Source organism: Clavelina lepadiformis, chromosome 2, assembly GCF_947623445.1.
Source record: "Clavelina lepadiformis chromosome 2, kaClaLepa1.1, whole genome shotgun sequence".
Lineage (NCBI taxonomy): Eukaryota > Metazoa > Chordata > Ascidiacea > Aplousobranchia > Clavelinidae > Clavelina > Clavelina lepadiformis.
In genome coordinates this window covers 1,866,212-1,888,183 of record NC_135241.1, presented here as the reverse complement: position 1 = coordinate 1,888,183, position 21,972 = coordinate 1,866,212, and the positions used below count along the sequence as shown (strand labels likewise).

Genomic DNA, 21,972 nt, shown 5'->3' with positions numbered 1-21,972 from the left:
GCGTACTTTAGGTTGTGACAAATTGTTGTTTTCTTATAACTTATAAGTAGGGCAAGTTTTTGCAACTTTTGCAACTTTTTTTTACAGCTTCCGGCAGCTTCCTAAATACTCAGAATTTATGTAGTATGATGTTTTAAGCTGTTTGTAGAAATTTTATATTGCAACTTTTTGCAACTTTTTTCTATTTTTCATGCAACTTTTTACTGCAACTTTTATTAAATATTGCGCAAAATGTAAAGGAGTGATTTAAAAAACATGCTATAAAACTTTTTCTAGTATATTTCTATTCTCTTTGCTTTGCATAACAAAGAGATATGTGTTGGATTAGCTGCATCTCAATGTTATCTATGACGCAACAGTTGGCTTGCAAGCTAGAAGTTTAACAACCCCAGCCAAGCACGACAGTGCCCGAACTAAATTAGAATTGGAAGTATGACTTGGCTTTTGGCCAAGCCCGCACAAACGGAAACAGGTTGTGTCTAGTCTTTCGAGGTCAATTTTTGTTGAGATAGCTTAGTTAGTTGCAGACCTAGGGGGTTTGGGGTGTGGTATTTGACTTGCTTTGGGGGGAGGGGAGGGGTGGGTTAACGCTTTGCTGTTTGGCTTTTTGCGGAAAATTATTTCCGCATTGCCTTATTTTCTTGCTGCGTACCGGCAAAAAATGTTATTTTCGGCGGTCTCGCCAGGCCGTCTGTGAAATGGGAAAGTACCAAATTTGACAACTCTACAGGAGCTGACAGCGAATTCCTGTCATGTAGGTTTCAAACCTAAAGAACATAAAAATGTATGCATGATCGATTGTATAGCGAAGAAAGAAACGGAACAAGCAGACACCCTGCAAATCTTAAACTGTTGGCTTATACAACGGATCCTTTCGAATATCTCATACCGTAATGCTTTTAAAAACTTGTGCATAAATGCAACTTTTTACTGCAACTTTTGTTAAAATTAAGTGCAACTTTCTCACGTTTTTAGTGCAACAAAAACTTGCCCTACTTATAAGCAAAGTTTACTCTCAAAAGTTGCTTAATCCATCTTCAGTAGTTTATTGTCATCAGTTAAGCATTAGACTGGCATACGACATTGTTTGCGTGTATGGAACATTTCCAAAAACATTTTTGTCAGTCTGCCGTCAGTTAAGCATTTGACCGGCATACGACATTTCCTATGTATGTAAAATTCCCAAAAAACAGCAAACTTATTTAAACGCTTTCACTGCAGGGAAACGAATCAATCCTAATGATATCCAGGCAAGTAAAATGTCAATTTCAGTCACAAGGAAAATGATTGGAAGCCTGATGTATTCATTAAATTCTTGGTTTAGCTTAAAAAGTCAAGGATAAAGTATCGTGACGTATTTGATTTGCCAAAATAACAAGTTTTAAAGCGCAAGGTTTACTTGGAAAATAAATAATTCAACGTGAAGTGGCCTAATTATGTAATGAAAATATTTCAAAAGTTCAGAAAGACTGACGGCTTTTTTGCAATTTCAGGCGGTCAACAAAAGCATTATGTTCTCGCTGTCCCTATACGAAATATAATCAGATTAAGAATTCAACTACAGTCTTTAGTATTGAATAGACAACTTCTGTACGTAAGCGACGGTTTAAACCAGTGGTTCTTAAACTGGGGGGCGTGTAAGATTCATAAGGGGGGCGCGAGAGATGAAAAACTGTCTATTATATGAGCTATGTCTAGTCTAAACATGCTTTCTTGACTTTCGCTATAGGTTCATTTTTAATAAAATTTTAAAGTGTGTCATGATGGCAATTGTATTTTTGAAATTTGGATTCTGAAATACGTCAATTGTTACGTCATAATATTTGGTGTCTCTCCGCATTGAAGCGTATTTGTTTCGTTTACTCATTCACTCACTCCTAGCTCGACTAACTGTTCTCTTGTGTTCTCTTTTTGCGGTGACCTGGTTTTTCTCACAACGGGAGGGTGGCGTATCAAGAAAAACTTTTACAAATGTATCACTTGTAGAAATACTTAATTTACACTAAATGCATTTTCTTTAGGTTTAAAATTATGATGTATACAGAAAGCCAGATGTTTTTGCTACTAACCTGTAAAAATCCGATCAGTTTACGACGTATAGTTTTCGAGTAATTAAAGATTGAAAATGTGTGTGCAGTGTCGGCCACACATAGTTAAAATAGTAATGTCGCGCACCCAGTTTAAATAGGGTAAAACCAACGTCAGCCAATATTAAATCCGTAAAATGAAGTAAAACTTAAATTTAGTATTGATTTAATAACCAGGTATTTTAGTAATTAAACTAATTGTATTGACACAAAATGAGTGGAAAAAAGAGAAATTATGACCAAAGTTATCTGAAGTATGGCTTTATAGATACCACAGTGAGCGGAAAAGTCGTACCGCAATGCATGATATGCTTAGAAAAGCTAAGCAACGACGCTTTGAGACCAAGTCGTTTGCAGCGTCATCTTCATGAATATAAAGACAAAACCTAGGAACAAACTTGACTGTGAAGCCGACCTAAGATGTTCATTATCTTCTACAAAGCCTCGAATTAAACGTTTGGTTTCCCAAAAACAACTACATCCTTCACATTAATGAAAGTTAATTGAAGATAAATTGTTGTTTTGTTTAATGATTTTTTATTTTGCAATGAGGTGGGGCGCGAAATTTTTAGGTACCGTCAAGGGGGGCGTGTGCCAAAAAGTTTAAGAACCCCTGGTTTAAACACTTCAGTTTTGAATCAGTTGTCTTTTGTTCGCTGCTCATCATCAGTTCGTTGCTCATTGCTCACACAGCGATTTTGAACCGTTGTGAATGTAAGCTTTTCTCTATTAACCGACTGCGTCGAGTCTAATTGATCGCGTATAAAATCGCTCGCTCCGTTAAGTCGTTCCTCTCAGTAGTTACTTGTAGCGCAGCTGTGTGCGGCAGGTTTGGCGGTAGTTTTGGTTTAGTTTACTAAAGAACTTAAATCAATTTTTATCCGATGGCGAGTTGAAAAAGGGCACACAGTCGCTTTCAAACGTAACTCTGACGTTTTTGAAACCTAAATGTGCTTAAATTCAGAAGATATCAGAATGGCGATCAATGATTTTATTTTCGGAATTGGAAAGATGGCGAGGAAACACAATCACACGAAGTTTTCCAAAAGGTGAGATTTTTTGATGAAATATGCTTTGTGCACTTTTTCTTACTTTCAAGTTTATTTGTAGCTTATTTTTGCAAATTTTTAATGTATCAAAATGGTAATTAACAAACTACGTACTGTAGTTCGTAAAATTGAATAAGGGTTAAAACAGAAGAATCCGTGTCACTCTTACACGCAGTTGCTGTCTTGTGATTACGACTTCTTTCAGTAAATACCAACAAGATACCCGGCTAACATTTTTGTGTTATCGTTGGAATTTTTACGACAATTTTTTTCTATTGGATTGAGTTGTATTTTCCACAATCGTCAATACTTTAGTCGTTACATACTTTAGAATGTCACTATATATATGGACGTATGGTTTAGAATTTTGGTTTCAACGTATGTTACCAAGCGTTACTATTTCACCGTAAGTAGGTCACGCAGCTAATTGTTAAAGATTGGCGGTTAGGTTATTGAAATTGGAATACAAAAAGTTGATTTTAGCTATTTAAGGTTTTGGCGGAGTTAGATTTAGATTAGAAGGAAGCTTTAGGTTAGGTTTAGATTGTTATGTCATACCATTTACGAAAGGTTAACAATAAACTGTGAAAACTAGCTTCGAACGCATGATAAATTTTCCCGTGATGTAGTGACAGCCTAACTTATATGACAATTCAGCCTAATGAGGGCCAAGTGATGTCTATGCAGGGGCTCTGTCATGTAATCCTTTTAAGACTAAGATGCCTAACCATAGCCTGGAAAGCGCTACACAGAAATTACGACACCAAGCGTAGTACGAAACTGTTAAAATTCGTACTTCGTAAGTTTTGCTCTGACATCTTAATTCAGTCGCTAGAGGTCGCTGTAAGTTAATATGATGGAAATCCTCCCCATATTATAGCGAGATGTGCCGATGCGTTACGCATCAATGGACAGAACATAAACGTCATCGATTTCTTTGTTTGTATGAGCGACTGAACGATTTGATCACCCAGTTCAGCGTATCCGGCTTCATGTCATATATACTAGTATATACTGTAAATCGATTGAGGTTGTCGGTTACCATTAAGATTTTGACAAGGTTTGGTTAAGAGTTGAGTTGAGTTGAGTTAAGAGTTGAGTTAAGAGTTGAGTTGAGTTGAGTTAAGAGTTGACTTTTTAACGAAAACATCGTGTCGAACATTTAGAAAACGTGAATATTTAATCGTTATTATCTACATCAAGCCTCGAAGGCATATCTCAAGCTTTGTACAGTAGGCTAACAAATACTCGCTTCTATTTGGCATTTTGGCTGACACTTAACATATAATTGTACTGGTACTGTATTGTAGTTTGTAACGAAGTAACCGGTAACTCGGTTTGGCTTAACCCAGTGTATCTGTACACGGTATAAAACTGTGAAATTTGATTATAACACAGTTATTCTGCTGCATAATCGAACATTCGAGAATGGAGAGGGAACACAAATCGTCTTTCATTCGCTTGCTTTGTTATTTCCTTTGCTTAGTCATGATTACCATAAGGCCGTGACGTCACTTAATAGACCATAAGATCGACCGAGCTTTGTTATAAATACGAGCCTCTGAATTAATAAAGAAATTTTGCCAGCGCGTCGAACCAAACAGTTAGGTACAGTATACTCGTTAAATCTTTAGAGTTTAGGTTTAAAAGGTTTAAGGCTGCGCGTGTTTGCGTATTGTATTCAGTAGACGAGGAAAAAGGTATTATCGTTGCCAGGTTGGCAGTTCAACGTTCATGTAAAGCCGGGTTCGTCCAGTTTTGGAAGCTAAGCTGCTAACTAGTATTAAAGGTCATAGCTACATAAGTGTCTGGTATAATAGCGTTATATATTCCGACTTTATTTGAGCGACCATCGCTGGTGGTGGTTTAAACAAAGCAGAAACTGGTTTGATCCGGTTCGATTTGGATTGTGGTTTAATTTTTCGCGTAAACGAGGGCGAGAAATGTTTAAACAATCAAGGAGTTAATTCCGGAAGGTAGAATAAACTCCGACAAAACCCAAATTAACAATTTTATGTCATTCATCAGCTTTTAACTGGGTGTTTTTCTTGGATGGGAAATATCTCTCCACGTTATAGGGAAACTTTACAAGTTATATACGTTAGTAGCAGAATAATGAATTTCAAGGTACAATCATGGCAGCAATAGTGAAAGGATAATAGGCAGTCGTAGGCAGTTAGATTTCAAATGAAACAAAAACTCAAACAATAAATAATTAGCTGTCAGGCACAATCCTAAGAACTAAAGCTTAAACTTTTGTTTTACTCCTCCATCACAATCTTCTCAACAATCCCTGTAAAGGGGCGTCTCTTTGTGACGTTTCAATATGGCCCGTTTTTTCCACTAACGATTGGTCCAGGCTGGATATAATTAAGAGATCGTGGCTCTTTCTGCCGCAGTCAGAATTGTTCGCGATGACGCAAGAATACATCACTGGTAGATGTACAATGGAAAATTACCAGAGTGTTTGCGATTGTTTTTTCTTAAAACTTAAATTGTCGCTTTAAAAAACAAGCCTTGCCGGTACAGCCTGGTCTACCGGTAGCTCGTAGGTCTAAGTTTTCAATTTTAAGCGTTTGTGATTTTGATACTTTGTAGAATTATAAGGAATTATCGTGCGTAGAACTCGTTTGTATTAAAATTTCTCAAAAAATGGCAGCTATCGTTCCTGATCATCACTGGCGACGTCCATCCACAAAAGAATCGGAGGAATCTTTGACCAGGGTCCAGAACATCATTGGCGACTTCGATGCCGAATACACGATGAAGTATTACGACTACTGGTCGCAGCACTACGAAAAAGACTTAGAGGTAAGACTGCTTCAGTAAACTTGATTTATCTTAAGATTTTTTCATTCTTTCGCGGCTGCCATTGCGACCATCACTGGATGAAAAAATGCTTCAAACAAAAATAACCAACTATTTGGTAATTCGACCACCATCTAACTGTGAAATTTAGATCATCGGTCGTCATCACTCGTTTTGCCGTTTTTAATTTAAACGTTGAACGGCAAAAATTCGGCGTTTGAAAACAAATTCATAGAAAATGTGGTAACTTCGGTCCAGATTCCAAAAAACAAGTTTTATACCTTTTAGTTGGTTGGTTTAAAGCCTATTTCGCCGGCTCTCATTAGTATTATGCGGCTATTTTCCTTTAGTTTGTGTAAATTTGACAACTAAAACCGGCATTTGAATTGCTTTCAATTAAGACTGGATTTTGGAGGAAAAGCTGTCAATTGATAATAGCATTAAAATCTATCATTGTTTCAAAGTTTTGTGAGAGAAAGACGTAGCGATTAGCATAAAATAATTTAATAGGACATAAAAACACTTTGCGTTAATTTTGAAAAAAGCATTTTGCTTTAAAAGCTGCATTTAAAGCGTTTTCCCTTTTTTGTTCAAAACACCAATAAACTTGCAACTTTTAGACCAAAAAGTTGCTGCAAAATTGCTTTTGCAGCACGTCTCCTAGCAAAGAAAATAACCTAAAACCGTCGCCCCGTTTCTCAGCAAACATTTGCTCAAGTGCTCTTAGCAGACGAGGTTGAACCTGCTGCAAAGCTCACATTTGTTGGTTTTCGTTACGCAACATCAAGTGGGCGTTGTCGTCAACCCCATCTTGTGGTCGTCGTATCACGAACAAATGGGAATAAACGACGTTCTTTGCTCAAAAAGAATCACGTGTGTGTAGGGGTTTAGCTTAGCACTGTCTGTGCGTTGATTTTTTGTTTGAATTATTATCAGATTCTTGATTACAAAGTTCCCGACTTCATGGCGTCCAAGTTGGCCGGGTTCTTGCCCGGACGGGAGTGGGAAAATCCCTCTCATTCCGTGCTGGACGTTGGAGCAGGTGACGAAACAATTAACTGCCCCGGTCAAGTCATGACTGCATTTACGTTGTTCTTGTGTGTATAGAAGCATCGACATCAGCATTCATCGTTTATTTTATGATTTCAGGCACTGGTCAGATGGCGATTGCTTTGAAGAAATTCGACTTCAAAGGAACAGTGGATGCCTTGGACGGAAATACGAAAATGCTGGAAAAGGCTCGAGAAAAAGGACTTTACAAGTATGCATCTTCCTACATATAAATGCGTATTAAGTACTCATTGACAGGAAGTATTGTGACATTCAAATTTCAAAAACGATCAAGTCCGCTTCGTGACGAAGAAAAATATTAATTTCCATTTCCTACCTTCTGCAGGTTGCGTTAAAGATGTTCAGTTAATTCGTGCATTTATAATAATTGCTGATGACGTTATTAAAGATGATGTCACTTGATCAGTTTAAACAACACGACATTACATTTACAGGCATTTAGAACAACACCTGCTGATGGATGATACCCCGATGACGTTTGCAAGTAACACCTATGACACTGTTGTCTGCTGCTGCGCAATGGTGCCTGCTCTAATACAGCCAGAATGTTTGCCGGTGAGTAGATGAGGTTCTGCAAAACCTTAGTTGTAAGTTAGTTGAAAAGTCTTTTTCGCTGTTTTGTCACGAAAAACTTTGTTCATTTGAAAACATTCTCCGTAGTTTTACAAAAGCCCCAGCGTCAAACAATTGATCAACTGTTTGCAAAACGTCGTCGTTGCGCAATTGATTGCTCAGCAGGAGTGGCTTTGCTGAAAGTCAACATAAAACAAAAGGGCTGTTGATAAGAAGTTTCTTTCTTCCATAGGACATGGTTAGGGTCGCGAAGTCTGGCGGTCGTCTTTATTTCACGACCAGAGCCACAGATGGAAACTCGACCTTCCGGGATCGAGTCGACGTTCAATTGAACGCCATGAAGGAATCTGGTTTGATCCGGATTACGGCGGAAGACGTCATCCCGCAGTACAGCTGGCCGGTCAGTGAAGGTGATGACGACAAGCATTGTATTTCAGCGGTTGCTATTTGCTTGGAAAAGCTTAAAAATTCGGAGTAGAATCCATCGATAAAACAACCTTTTTACTGTTACCAGTCTCTGGTGTAAATGATGCCTTGCACATTTCGCGTTTATATTCTTCGTTTTACTTTGAAAAGGTTTTGTTCTGTGAGATTTATTTCAGCTGCTCGGAGCAGCTAAAAACAACTATATACTTATACAAATATGTGCTCTAAAAACAATCCAATTCTTGCGAGGTGCTTATGCTCGAATTCTCTGTTTGTTTGAAGTCTTCCATTGCTACTTTGTCAGTTACGCCCCCTTTGGCAACATAGAAATCATGCAATATCTGTTGTGCGAATCTCACGTCTGTGATGGTAAACTGTGCAAATGTTTTTGATATTTTAGAAAACATGTTTCGTTGCTGCAACCATAACACTCAAGTTTGCGTCGAAATTGACATTTTTCTTTGACGACATCACTTTTAAAATGCTACCTATGTTTAATCCCTTGTTTTTTGTTTATGTAAAAAGCGATTTTTTTAATTTGTTTTGGTTTTAAATAATTTCTTGATTCATTTCGCAATAATCATTGCTTTAATTTTATGAAATATTTTTGTATATATGCAATTTTAGCGATTATAATGTTGTTGCGTGTTTAGTGCATTTTAAATTAAACCTATGGAAAATTCCAACTGTTGTTTTGCCAAGCAACAACGAATTTCAACTGTGACTGCTAAGCACTGAAATGAAATAAAAAACTGAGCAATTTACCACTTGCGTATCCCACTTAGCTTGAAATGTCAAAGTAGTTCTTGCCATCAATGATAGAACTTGTAAATGTTACAACTTGTGATGATATGATAACATAGCCTGCAAATCGAATGCTGCATAGAATACTTGTTTACGGAAATCGGCTTAAATTTGATATAAATGTTATACCGATAACTTCCTATTTTTTGCGTGCTTAATATATATAATATTAATGCACGCAAGATGGACAGCCACGACATTTATGTCACAACTCAAAACAGAAAATAAGAAGTCATCGGTATAACATTTATATCAAATTTAAGCCGATTTCCGTAAACAAGTATTCTATGCAGCATTCGATTTACAGGCTATGTTATCATATCACCACAAAATTAATCGCTTACTGGCGTCGACTAGCAACGGAAATATCATTACAACACTTGCTAGCCTGCCCTAAACTCTATAGCAGTGGTTCCCAAAGTATGGGTCGCACCAAGGCGATGCAAACATAGGTATGTTTGTAATAAAATACATTGTTCCATAGTCTGTGGATCAGATTATCACTGCTTGTCTGTCTGTAGCGTAGGCCCATAGGTACTTAAAAGAGTAGATTGCTGACATTGGAACTTAGCTACTGCAAAAAAAATTATCTGTAATCTATACAATCGTTATTTTTTCGTGTTAAAATACGCTGTTTGAAGCTTGGGCCGCGAGATGTTCACCAAACTCGGATTTGGGTCGCGCTCAAAAAAGTTTTTCAAACCGCTGCTCCATGGAGTGCCAAGCGCATAGGATATTGCGAAATGGCTGTAACAAGGATATTCAATTCAGACAACAAGCAGGTTCCATGTAAGATTGAAGACGAAAGGCGCTTCACTTAGAGATTATTACATGACACACACCGCCTACCAAAAGAGACGTTTGCGATATCGTACTCAAGCGAAACAAAGCCAGTCAAGGTGAGAAAAAAGCAAAGATTATCCACACCATTATCCTCACCGGTCCCAGGATTTAAATTTGATCATAGGCAAAATCAGGCGATAATTACGTCAGAATATGAAACCAACATGCGTGGTATATAATATCTATGGGTAGATAGCGTTTCGATCAAGTATGCTGCCCGTGATAGTGAATAATTAGCAAGCCAACGCGTTTTAGATGGAATACCGCATGTAGCCGATAAGTCGCAATTGAGGTTTGCTTTCAGAAGTGTCACAAGAAACAGTAGGCCTACGTGAACCTATAAACTTAATGTATACATGTCATTAAAGCAACTACCGGTACCAAACTAGGCTAGCGCCAACAGCCAGAACTACCTTTGCAAATATTGAACTAATCCAACTGGATCTTTGTTGATAACGATTGAATAGCCTCGTGGTCGGTCAATCCAACCGAAGAACTATGAAACCCACAGACACTGGTTGAGTAGTCATGGGCTTAATCGTTCTAAGTTGAACCACCCTTGAAGCTGGAAGCACACAGCCCTGCTTTGTTGAGTTACAAATTCATTCTTCGATCATTGGCGTCACTTAACGACCATTTTTTAAAAAACGCATTAGCACACAGAAATGCTTTAACAAGCGATAATAGAAATACTGAACACTTTAGTTTTATATGTCCAGATAAAACTGCTTTCGCTGCGCAATCAACAGCAAAGATTACCTGCAAACTAGCAAAGGTAAATGGGATATATGACGTCAGAAAATTAACTAACACCCGCCACTCGCAGTTGTTAAACTGGTCTTTAGTGACATTAGTGACCAATATCCAATATAATATAATAAATATAATACACTTTTTTACCCAAACCACTGAATCGAATTCTTCTCGCCCAGAACTACTTTTAAAGTGCAAGAAGATTACTGGAAATCAAATATGGTCCCTAATTTCCTTTAAATTTTTAACCTAAACAACCTTTAAACGTAAATTCATCTTCAAATTATTCCCTACAAAAAGATAAAAATACGTAGATCTGAAAGCTGAACGGAATTTCCCTTTTCTTGTTATCGATTTATGGTAAAAGCGTTAACAAAAAATATGTGGGAAGCGAACATGTCAAGTCACTGGGGTATTTTGTTTTCAAGCGCATATCAGATAAAAATGAAAATCATATCAATCAATAAAAAGTTGCTGTTGCAAGACTTGTTTTTGCGAATTTATTGGGCGTGTTAGACAGTTATTTGTATTATTTCAGTAATGGATGATTGATTAATTATAAGAGACGTTTTCAATTAAACAAGTGTGTATGAGCATTGTGTGGCCTTAGCTCTACCTAGACTGTGGTATAGAGAATTTAAGGGTGTCCAACTGGTTACCCGCGGGCCAAATCCAGCCCGCCGTGCCCCGTTTTGTGTCCCGCGTCATGCTATTTTTGTGATGGAAAAAATTGAATAAATAAATATTCCAGGACAGTAAACTACAAACATACCGCAAAATAAAAAACAAATTCTAGGTTGGCACTCTACTAAAGGTTAACTTTATTTTTGATTTTTCCACGCGAGCTTTCCTTAAAAAAAGATTGCTTCAAAGCTAAACGTTGCGACTGCTCAACCCTTGGTACCAGATATTGACATGTTTGCAACTGCCAAAAGATGTCAAGTGTCATCAAGCCGCAGTGCAACGACTAAATAATAAACGCAATTATCGATTGTACCATAAATTAAAAAAAATGGCCCGGCTAAAATTTAGGTATGTAAATATAGCTTACATCACCGAATGAGTTTGACACCTCTGTTCTAGGCAGTCTAAGCCTAATCCTCAGAAACCATATAGCCTACAGTTTTGTTAAGCCTATTTGGCTTCTCAATAATGTTCATAAATGCAAACTTTCTTTTTAAGCAAGAACTGCCCCCACCTGATGAAATTCTTCGACATAACAAAGTGCTCCTTGTGCAGCATAATTGAAGATATTAAAAAAGCAATAAGCTACTTACTGTCATTTGAATCCGAGCGAATCGTACATTAGCAGGTTTGCTAAAACCTGAGCATGGAACGGAGTAAATCTGTGTATCCAACGAAAACTTAATTTAGAGTAAAACTGATAAAATGAAACTCTGTAAAATCTGAATTGAACCGTTTTTAATTGCGGTTTGACTCTCTGCTTATAACAGTAAGTACTCGTACAACTATGACCAACAAAACAATTACTCCGTACGTAAGCCGACATGGATAGATACGTTTCATAAAACTATTCAACATACAGCTTGCATCAAGCCGCCAGTCCAACACGAGGTAAATAGCAATTGGCAGCTGATATCAGTAGTAGGGTTCGCAAGCGAACAACAACTGCCGAATGTCTCTTCAAAGTCAATTCATGCTGATCTTATTAAAATCCCTAATTTTAGGAATGCATTATGCAGTAATTTATCTCCGTAAAAATGTCGTTCGTTGCGGCTGATCTACGCCATTGCTAGATAAGGTGGAATGTAAATGACATAGCTGACTTATGAAATGAATAATTTTTAATTGAGCAAAATCGCAAGTACAAAGCTGACTGGCTTATCTTATACGATCATCACCTCTGGCCGATTAAAAGAACATGTCATAGCGCTTTCATGTCGTGGACCTAAAGAGGCTTGCTTTAAAAGTAACAAGTTTATTGTGATTATTGCAAGAGGTTCAACTTTAATAGAATTTTCTATACCATATAAAACGTAAGTTCAGTAAATCAAAAATGCAGTGAGTGGGTCACAACGCTTGTGTCGCGGTGATGCCAAGCGGTAGGCTTCTACCAAGCTAAAATGCTCGGCCCGAGACACGATTTCACCATCTCGGTCGCTCAAGCAACGTTACTGATGATGACGTCACCGAGTACGTCATCAACGGAGTCAAAGCTGAAGCAGATGCGAAAAGCGGGCACACGTAAAATCGCGTGGACTCACTGTGGCGCGGGTCAACCAGCGAAATGCGAAGCAGGTACAATTGTTACGTGTCTTTTATGTCATAATATTGCGACAGTGGAGCAACCAGAAAAAGTTGTTGAACGAAAGTAGTGAAAGGCTCTGAAAAACAATAACAACTGAATTATTATTTCAAATATGACGTACATGTATTTTACCGAATATTTTGTCATTGTGCGGCTCTGCAAAAAAATTGCGACGTCACCAGACAGGCAGGCTGTTCCTGCAAAGTTTCAGCCGCAGACACAACGGATTACGTGGTTGGCGGTCAGTGAGACCTAACCAGTTATTAAACTGGTTCAAGCACGTACAGGTTACCGAGATTAAGCTTGTTCGAAGAAACATATGTTAGCGCTTCCACCGATGAATGACGGCCGCCAATCCACCACAAATTATAAAACTCTACACAGACGGACTTTGTGGCGAATTCGGTCCATTGTTCAAGAACACTTCAAGATCAACACTTCGCGGCGGAATAAAGACTGACATGACCATTAAATGGCCACAACTAAGTGCCCATACAAAGAATACGTTGCACCATATATCATTGCTATAACGTATCATAATAATTGCTCTATACTCACTCATAAAGGTGAAACGTAGGTTGAGATGAACGAAGGGAATATAGAAGAGCAGTCCACTTAAGATGAAGAGTGTGGCGTACATGTACTCCCAAGCAGGCTGAGAGGCGATCGGGAAGATGATGAGATAAAGAGCAATGAGCACCACCAAGATCGGAATGAAAATGGGAACCTGGAGGAGTAAGATGCAATTATTTGACGGAACAAAAGTAATGTTTTTCCGCCAATAAGGAAAAATAAAGGAGTTAGATTTATTGAAAAAGATACAAACTACACACTAAAGTATATATTCGACGTTGCAAATTTCAAGAATACTATATACACCGTAACAGCTTTAAACTATCTCTACTGTACAAACTTTTAAAACTTTAGCATTCTCGCAAAATGTTACATTGACATATCAAAATTTACAAGGCAAAATTGTTATAAATTACTATACTCTTAAGCTTGAGTAATAACCGATTTAAAATATGTATTATTAACAAAAACAATTGAAAATCATTAATAAATAAATAAAACGTTTCAGAATTAAGAACCGGCCCACTAATACACAAACGCCTTACCTTATACGGTCTGTGTCTGTCTGGCTGCGTTCTTCTTAATACAAGGAGAGCCAACGCAGACCCGCCGTGAAATATCCACATACTGAAGGAGAAATAATTGACCAACGTGTCAAAGTCGTTTGGGATTAGAACAAGCAGGGCAATGAATGTCTGTACAAAGAACATAACATTTCCCACATGCTCACTTTGAAGTCAAGTTACTGTATGGGGGTCCTGGGAAATGGCGGTAACGACAATGCCGGTACCGCTATTGTCCATTGACGTCGTTCTGAGCGCTACCACTGTACGCGAATGGACAAAGGCGGAATCAGCGGTTTAGTTAGTTGATAACAATATCTATCAAAACAATAGTTGAGCCAAGAGAGTAACTTGGGTTTGACCTCGGCACCCTACCTGAAAGAGTATGGCAGCCACTGGCGTGTATCTTTTGTAGCTGACAGTGGCTAATATCTCAGGCATGTGCCCATGTCGGGCGGCCGAAAAAATGATTCTGTTGAAACAAAATTTCGTTACCTTGGAGGGTTGCGTCACCCACGAAACTCTCTGCTTAATAATGAAAAAATTTAAGTGACACTCGTTGTTCGATATAATGAATCCAGTGTTTTAAGTTGTTTTAAGGACAAACATCGTCTCTTAAAGTTTACACTTCCGCAACTAATGCAGGAAATTAGCAGTTAATCTTTGAAAGTAGCAGTCTCTTAAAATTTCTTAGCGGTGGCCGTAGTCACCCCTTGAAAAACTGGATCCATCATCGACAAACCGCTTTGCATATTCTAAATCTAAAATAACGGATTAAATATAAAAAGCAACGTCACGAAACAACTTCTTAATCCATATCAACCACAAGCGTCAGCACAAAACGGTCGTTAACAGTCTGAGTCACGCAAGCAAAGTTGAAGGTACCTTGGTCCGGTTATGCTATAACCATTCGCCCCTCCGAACGTCGATATGGCGACGCCTAGCGGAATGAACCAAGCAAACGCTCCCAGAAATTTGTTACCAAACGTCTGTGAAAACCAAAAAAACTTTTTGTGAACAAATGGAGCGTTTACTAATACTGCAAATGACACCGAGGAATATTTTTTCTTAGGAGTTTTTAAATTACAATGCTGATTAAAAAATTTAAAGGCAACTACTGCAGAAAATAAGATAAAAAAACAGCAATAGACACTGCTTCGTCTTGTGGGCAGTGAAAAAAGTAAAAATGACACCACTAACCACTGCAACAGCTCGTGATATCATCATCTCTGTGACGGAGAGGCCGGCCAAATAAGCGATGTTCGTCAAGAGGTAGACGATCGTTACCAGGGGAATCCCGATCATGATCGCACGAGGAAGGTTGCTGAAATAAGTTTGAAGGAAAAGTCGTCACCAGTTAAAACCATTTTCTCGTTTAATTTCAGGACTTACAGCGAACTATACGCGATAAATTATGCGCACGATAAACCCTTTTCATTCTTTCCAGGCTCTAATGTTCGTTCTGCGTTTGATTCGTAACTCCAAACTCTTCGCTCCTAAACTTATGAGGTTGCCAACAAAACAAATTTCATTTCTGAAATTCGAAAAATGGATTCAGATCTTTTGAGATTGGGTTCTGAAGGAATTGCGGTTCTAGAATAGGCATTATTATAAGCCCAACGTAAACGCACAGACCAATTTAGCGACCGACTAGACAAGACCTGTGAAACAGAGTAAAAGAAGTCTTAAGGCGCCGTGTTGTAAGTACGCCTTGAATAGAATAAGATGTAAAAAGTGCATCATGCTGGTTTCAATGCGATCACGTGTGCCAGCGACCAACGGCGATCGCCACAAATTTTACTCACACAGATGGATTTTTGAGTTCTTCTGTGACGTAGTTTAGTTGGTTCCATCCATCGTATGCCCACAGGCCTTGGTAAAAAGCTGTGCCCACGGTTGACCAATGAACGTCGCCAGAAAATCCCCTCTCCAAATTATCAGTTAGACCTACATATTAGAGAGCATTAGAGTAACGACATGCGCATGGCACCCGTATATCAAAGAAAAAATTTTAAACCAAATTACATGACGTGTCATAGTTTGATATGGGCAGCCGCGACGAAAGACACGCGCTACTGTAATTTCCCGTAAATAGAAATGGAGATTTTGCCAGAGTTCAAAAAGCAAGAGATGGTTGAATCACATTTTTATCGGCTTGCCTTGAGTCAAAGCGAATATTCCGCAAGCTATCACCACAAAAAGAGCTAACAGCTTGGCCGTTGTGAACACGATCTGCGCCCTCGCCGCGATTTTAAGACTGTAGCAGTTCAGGAAACATACTAGACCTACAAAAACATAAAAAACTTGCCATAAAATGATCACCAAAGTACAATCAAGTGTTATTTTATATCAAGTTTCAATACATAAAAGCGCAGAAAACGAAAGGTCATGCTTCGTTGCTCTCATAATACTCATCGCTGCAGATTACGTCCGCGCCATACGGCGGCTTCCAGGCGACTCAGCAAGGGATAGGGCATAAGGTTTCACGAGTCATGAAATTTGACAACAGGACCGCTTTGTCAAACGGTATCGAAGCACGACGTTTTGTTTTAATTCCACGGCGTGTATTTACAAGTCCTTACTTATGCAACAGGCGCTTGCTAACTTGATAACCAGCAACGGTACCGGTTCGCAGTCCGGGAAAAACGGATGAATGAGGTATTCTCCAAACACAAGACCTGTACAACAAAGTTAGCATTAGCTGAAGCATAATGCATGGGCATAACCAGCCGAAAATAAACGTTGAATGAATTTGTGCACGTCGTGATATCATCGCTTTAGTTCGAATTGTTGCAATCACCAAAACTGGTGAATCGATACAATTAACAGGAAATCGTAGAGTACGCACCAATTATCGCTACAGCAGAAGGCTTTATAACCAAGGAAGAAGTCCAGGCGAATAAGAATGCGGGAATCGGACCGAAAGCTTCTTTTAAATACGGGTATTCTGCTCCGGATTTTGGTATCATCGTCCCCAGTTCAGCATATGTCAATGATCCTTAAAACAAACCGATACGGTCAATCACTTATAGGCACTTACAAACACAGGTTGACTATTAAAAAAAAACGGCGCTTACCGCAAACAGCTACAAGTCCGCACACCATCCATACAACAAGGCTGGCTCCGACAGACCCAACGTTTTTAAGCACTCCTACCGGGGATATGAAAATGCCACTCCCAATCATCGAACCAACGATTACCGATACCCCACCGAGAAGAGTAACCTGGAATTGTTAAGCGGTTGTTATAGGAGCTATTCGTGTCTCTGTTATGCCAAGAACCACACACAACATTTGTGAGTATGGACAGTAAGTTGAGACTTCCGTGACTGGAGCTATAACGTGGGAACGTTGTGCGCTGGATTTTTGTTCGAGTCTTACGAACGTGCTACCGCCGCCTATTATAAAATCTCTGTCCGATGTAACAGCGAAAAGGTCTAGATTCCAGAAAGCTTAGTTACCATACTGAGTATACCGATAAACCACACGTGACTTGCCCTTTCTGATAACTTACGGTTGACCCCAATTCACACCACTTGAGATAAAAGTTAATAAATGGCAACGAGTTACAAAAATGAAACATGCCACAAAATCGTACATGCCGACAATAGTAATTAAACCTAACAGAGTTTTCAGTCATTACACAGTAACTATCACATAAATTATGAACTTTACCATACTATATCAAACTACTCACATCTCGTTTCAAGTGGACGTCTTGTTGAAGTAGGCATTTCTTGGAAGGCTGTGCCATTACAAAAATTAAATTAGTAGCCTGCCAATTCGACAAACCTACGGCGGTCCAAAACCGCATAAACTGAGTTTTAATTAATCAATTAATTATTAAACGTTTGAACAAAACAACTTTGTGTAGTATAGTACTCTTCGGTTAGGTTTCGTGTTTACTATGGTAACAAACTATGAGAGAATAAAAGCGAAGAACCTCACTATTTACACGACCTACTTAAATTACTGAGCAAGCAATTTCTTTTTTGTAGCTATAATTGAGTAGTGCTACAAGATGACTGCAGCCCAAATTGAAAATTACTGTAATAAGTTCTGTACTATCTTTATTCTTTGCAAAACATTTTCTGGCTCGCATTATACATGTATGTCTGAAACCAGGCTAATTGCTGGTTCAGAGGTTGGTCAAATAAGAGAAAGCCTACATACGATCCTTTCATGGCGTAGGCCTAGGCTTAGTGTAATTTTGAAAATGCCGTAACGCTATCACAGTACTATGGCCTAGATTTGATAATCATGGTGAGGCTATGGCTACAAATATTGCTTTTAGTCCAGCCACATTGCCATGACTTGCAACCGGACAAAGAATCCCGTAAAACTTACCGAAACATTGAGTTTAATATTTTCTGCCGACAACGCCATTTGCGGATTACCAGACTCCTTCATAGCCAATCGTCATGTCAAAGGTCACCCAGACATTGCTACCTCTGACCACAGACACAAAAACCAGTACCGAAATTCAAACTTAAGTGCTGCGGTAATTATGTCAAGGGTCCTAGGATTCACTCTACAAGAGTTGTACTAACTACCACCACCACAACAACCAACCAGTTTCTATCAAAACCATACTATAACATTCTATTCCAAATTGCTAATGCTGAACTGCACAATCCATTTCATAAGACAAGGGTTTGTTACATCACTCTACTCTATTATTTACGAACAAGCCAATGAAAATAAACAAGAAAAGCAAGAAATGTGAACTGTTGTTAAAAATTCCCGCTAAAAGTATGTTTACTCATCCGTTAAAAAGCTGCAACCACATGCTTTGAGTGCAAGGCCTTATTTAAAGTAAAACACTTTCTGCATATCTGGATGACTTGTACTGAACTAACCTATAATATTTTGCTAATTTTGCAAACGAAGGTCGTTAGCAATAAAGGCGATATGAAGACAAAACGAGTTTAATCTGGAACCAGCGGGTACTAGTACACACCTAACCTTCGGACCTACTTGTAACCTGACCTTCGGACTTACTTTGAGTTCCTGTGACCCCTGTTAAAGCGTTTGCTCTCAGCTTTCCAGAAAATACACCAATGATGCTAATGAAAAAACTTGCATCACCCCGATTCAACACAAACAACAAAAATATAATTTGTCAGACATGGGAAATTTTGGGCCAGCGAAAATTAGCGCATAAGTCGGCCTTCTGTGCATTGCCTACCGCACGTATGAAATAAACTTTCCATTACATTAGCGCTGACTAAGCTAGGGTAGGTCCAGCCAAAGGTCTTAAAAGAGTGTTGTTGAGAATTGCTCACACACAGTCCCAGTGTTTCTTAATTTATTAATCAACAGTTTATGACGTAATAAAGTGGATTGTGTCGTTGCAGATTTACCATAAGACTGTTTCCTCTGACCGAAAATAAATTGTGCTTCTGCGAAAAACTATTCATGAACGCACAAGGCGCAGGCAATTGGCTGATAAATACCAGCGCCTGGTATGGATTGGAAACTGCGGAAAAAACAGAACAGCTACGACACTATACGATTTCCTTGTAATTTACATTTCACTGGTAGAAGACACTTTTAGACAAATACAAGCCTAGTGCTAATCGCTGGTCCACACAGTTTGCTGCCTGATCAAGTGTTTCATGTTTGCGTCTTTTTCTATTTTATCGTTTTCACTGAGAGTTTTCTGAAGACTTAAAATGGTCTACAAAAAAAATCTTTCACAAAACAGGTGCGTGACCCAAGTTAATTATTTATTGGCATACTTTTCGGCCTCAGAAAATCGGCTTCAATTAATAAATTTTAAGCTTTGGTTTGAAGTTTTTATAGCAATTTGATATTTAGTTTCTGAAGTTTCTGAATAGACATATAAGTTAAATTTTACAAACATACCCCTTGCAAGTACAAAAAGTTACTTGTTTTACTTTTGCAGTAGCCTTCTTCACGGGGCCAGTGTGGCCGCTGTTTTATAAACTTTCTCCTCGGCTCTGACATATTTTCCGGTGACTTCTTAACTTACACGCTACATGCAAAGACGTTCAATGTTTCAATGTTTATACTTCAAGCCAGGTTGACTGGCGGCTGGGAAAATGCTGTCAATTTGCTGCGCTTTGAAAAGCCACAAATCATAAAATGCACCCAAACCGGTTAAAAGATGTCTATGAGGTGAAATGCCTTTGACGACTTTTAATGCAAAATAACCGTATTCGGAATGAAAAAAATCGCTTTTACAAAATTTGTTTGTTGTTATTTATCTGAACTTCCACCTCTTTGTTTTTCTTACATTTCAAGGAGGATTTGCATTACACTGTAGCAGCAGTCAGCAAGCTTTCAGCTTTGTTTTATGAGACGAGTTAAACTCCAGTACAAGGAGGCAAACAGACTTGGTCTATTAGGTCAAAAGACAATCCAGTAAACGCTAAAAGAGGCAAATTATTCCTGTTATTGTCGTCAAAATAATAAGTTTTCTTTATAATTCGAATGAATTGTGCTCTTTATGTGATTAAATCAAACAATTATTTCTAATAAACTTAAATTATTAATTTAAGCAGTTAATCAATTTCCGAAATCAATTAAATTCAACTTAAAAAATTGAATAATCATAAAACGCAGAACTCTTTAACTTATTTACACTAACTTTGATTACCAAAGAAATGCTAGCGATCGACAACGGATAAATTATAAATAACGATTACCTCAATTCTCATTGCAAATAAAGAAGATGATCTTTCGTTTAGTGGTTGACGAAAACCGGTGAAGCAGCTATATCGGAGAGATTTGTTCTTTTTTAAGAAGTTCGAAGTTCCACGAGGCCTGTTCTACAACAACTGAGACCACATCAATGTTAATACGGAATGTGGCATTTATAGCCTATAGCCATGGTTATTTTGCAACTAGAAGGTTACCAAAAGGCTAGGTTTCTAATTTTATACATGTCATTCAAGAGGCGAGCTTAGGTACTGTACTTAGGTAACTTAGATACTTAACATATTCATTGTCATTTTAATTTAACTATGTCACTATATATATTAATTTCTGCTATTAATATGCATGTTTTAATGTTAGGGAACATGTCCTCTACATCTTCCAACAGTGTGGTTGTTTCGTTGTTTGTGTTACTTTGTCCTTAAATTCGTTAAATTTAGGAATTATTTTGTCGGTTTAGTGGCCATGTTAACCTACCATCTTATAGCACAATTGCACTATTGCTACCTTGCATGTTTTAATGCTTTTCGGCTTTGCCACTTTTTCCTACTCGTTAATTGTTCCTGAGCATGTGGTTTTAATGTGCTATGACTACAACGGTTAGCATCGTAACTTTCGCTCCGCACAGTTAATGGAGAAAAATAAACACTATAATACAAAACTGCCTTTGTCATTTTAGTTTGTGAAAATCATTTTGTGGCTTAAGAAATGTTGGACCAGTTTAAGCAGAATAATCGCGGCAAAGAGTAACATAACTAAGTTATAATAAATATATAATATTATCATATTTATAATTAAGATATCTTGTAAAACTACGAGGAGAATTATGCTGCAAGTTTCATATGAATGGAAATTTCGAACGTAAATCTTCTCTTGTCTCGACCGAGCCTGGTTTATTTCACATTTTCCATTTATCTTGCGTCAACTCGATAACGTTTGTCAACTTGTTTAACTGATGGAGAATTAATGTAGGGCTATAGATCAATTTTTAAGTCAATATTGAACATTTGTGCTTATTGATGGCAAAACAACTAGTCCCAGCAGTCAGTGACAGTCAGACAAAGTTCAACTTCATAATAACCTTGTATTAGCCTGAGCGATTGTGTTTACACAAGCAGTTGAATATGTGGACAATATAAGCTGCGGTTGATGCTACAGGCAGCAACGCATGTGATCAGACAGTAGGCTCTGCAGAGCTTAACTTACCCAGGCCGCTACAGCTCAAAGCAGCGTGAACAATTTGACTTTCTGGATGTGAAAAGTATTCGCGACCTTGTAGCTAAAGTATTGCCCAAAACCAACATTCAGACACGTGCTGCTGTAGCGTTCACCACCCTGACCACTGGATGACGGCAGGACACCGCGTTTATTTACCCAAAGAATTATTGTGTTGTTCTGTTTCATTCCCTGTTCGCATTTCGATTCAGACATCTTTTAGAAAGGGAGGCATACAGATTACATACAGATGCTCT

General features: G+C 38.2%; 2 protein-coding genes across 5 annotated transcripts; one reads left to right on the top strand and one right to left on the bottom strand.

Annotated features, from left to right (window-relative positions):
* Positions 1 to 2,892: 2,892 nt before the first annotated feature.
* Positions 2,893 to 8,778, top strand: LOC143446321 (uncharacterized). Its single transcript, XM_076945913.1, has 6 exons — positions 2,893 to 3,136; positions 5,796 to 5,947; positions 6,881 to 6,986; positions 7,094 to 7,205; positions 7,450 to 7,570; positions 7,821 to 8,778. The coding sequence occupies exons 1-6, from the start codon at positions 3,073 to 3,075 to the stop codon at positions 8,064 to 8,066; spliced, it is 801 nt and encodes a 266-aa protein (XP_076802028.1). The 5' UTR covers positions 2,893 to 3,072; the 3' UTR covers positions 8,067 to 8,778.
* Positions 8,779 to 11,900: 3,122 nt separating this feature from the next.
* LOC143446818 (b(0,+)-type amino acid transporter 1-like) lies at positions 11,901 to 20,573 on the bottom strand. 4 transcript variants are annotated; one of them, XR_013113980.1, is made up of 13 exons: positions 17,517 to 18,154; positions 16,897 to 17,044; positions 16,668 to 16,817; positions 16,402 to 16,497; positions 15,979 to 16,104; positions 15,625 to 15,766; positions 15,020 to 15,143; positions 14,705 to 14,808; positions 14,195 to 14,291; positions 13,802 to 13,951; positions 13,242 to 13,410; positions 12,969 to 13,165; positions 11,901 to 12,759 (listed from the first exon to the last, which is right to left on the bottom strand). XR_013113980.1 is itself a non-coding variant. In XM_076946636.1 (13 exons), the coding sequence occupies exons 1-13, from the start codon at positions 20,500 to 20,502 to the stop codon at positions 12,683 to 12,685; spliced, it is 1,443 nt and encodes a 480-aa protein (XP_076802751.1). In that variant the 5' UTR covers positions 20,503 to 20,573; the 3' UTR covers positions 11,906 to 12,682. The 4 variants fall into 4 exon arrangements, 3 of the variants coding, with proteins under 3 accessions (XP_076802751.1, XP_076802750.1, XP_076802749.1); XM_076946636.1 differs by lacking the exon at positions 12,969 to 13,165 and adding an exon at positions 20,491 to 20,573 and having other exon boundaries at positions 11,906 to 12,759; positions 17,517 to 17,564; XM_076946635.1 differs by lacking the exon at positions 12,969 to 13,165 and adding an exon at positions 18,167 to 18,511 and having other exon boundaries at positions 11,907 to 12,759; positions 17,517 to 17,564.
* Between the last annotated feature and the right edge of the window lie 1,399 nt (positions 20,574 to 21,972).

What these genes read in the sequence shown, in the direction of transcription:
- LOC143446321 (XM_076945913.1), top strand. Translation starts at nt 3,073, where the DNA reads ATGATTTTATTTTCGGAATTGGAAAGATGGCGAGGAAACACAATCACA. An exon ending in CACACGAAGTTTTCCAAAAG is followed by an intron (nt 3,137 to 5,795) that starts GTGAGATTTTTT and finishes AAAAAATGGCAG; the next exon opens with CTATCGTTCCTGATCATCAC. An exon ending in CGAGAAAAAGGACTTTACAA is followed by an intron (nt 7,206 to 7,449) that starts GTATGCATCTTC and finishes TTACATTTACAG; the next exon opens with GCATTTAGAACAACACCTGC.
- LOC143446818 (XM_076946634.1), bottom strand. Translation starts at nt 17,633, where the DNA reads ATGCGGTTTTGGACCGCCGTAGGTTTGTCGAATTGGCAGGCTACTAAT. An exon ending in TATAGCATAACCGGACCAAG is followed by an intron (nt 14,292 to 14,704) that starts GTACCTTCAACT and finishes TTGTTTCAACAG; the next exon opens with AATCATTTTTTCGGCCGCCC. An exon ending in CCTACGTTTCACCTTTATGA is followed by an intron (nt 12,760 to 13,241) that starts GTGAGTATAGAG and finishes ATTGTTTTTCAG; the next exon opens with AGCCTTTCACTACTTTCGTT.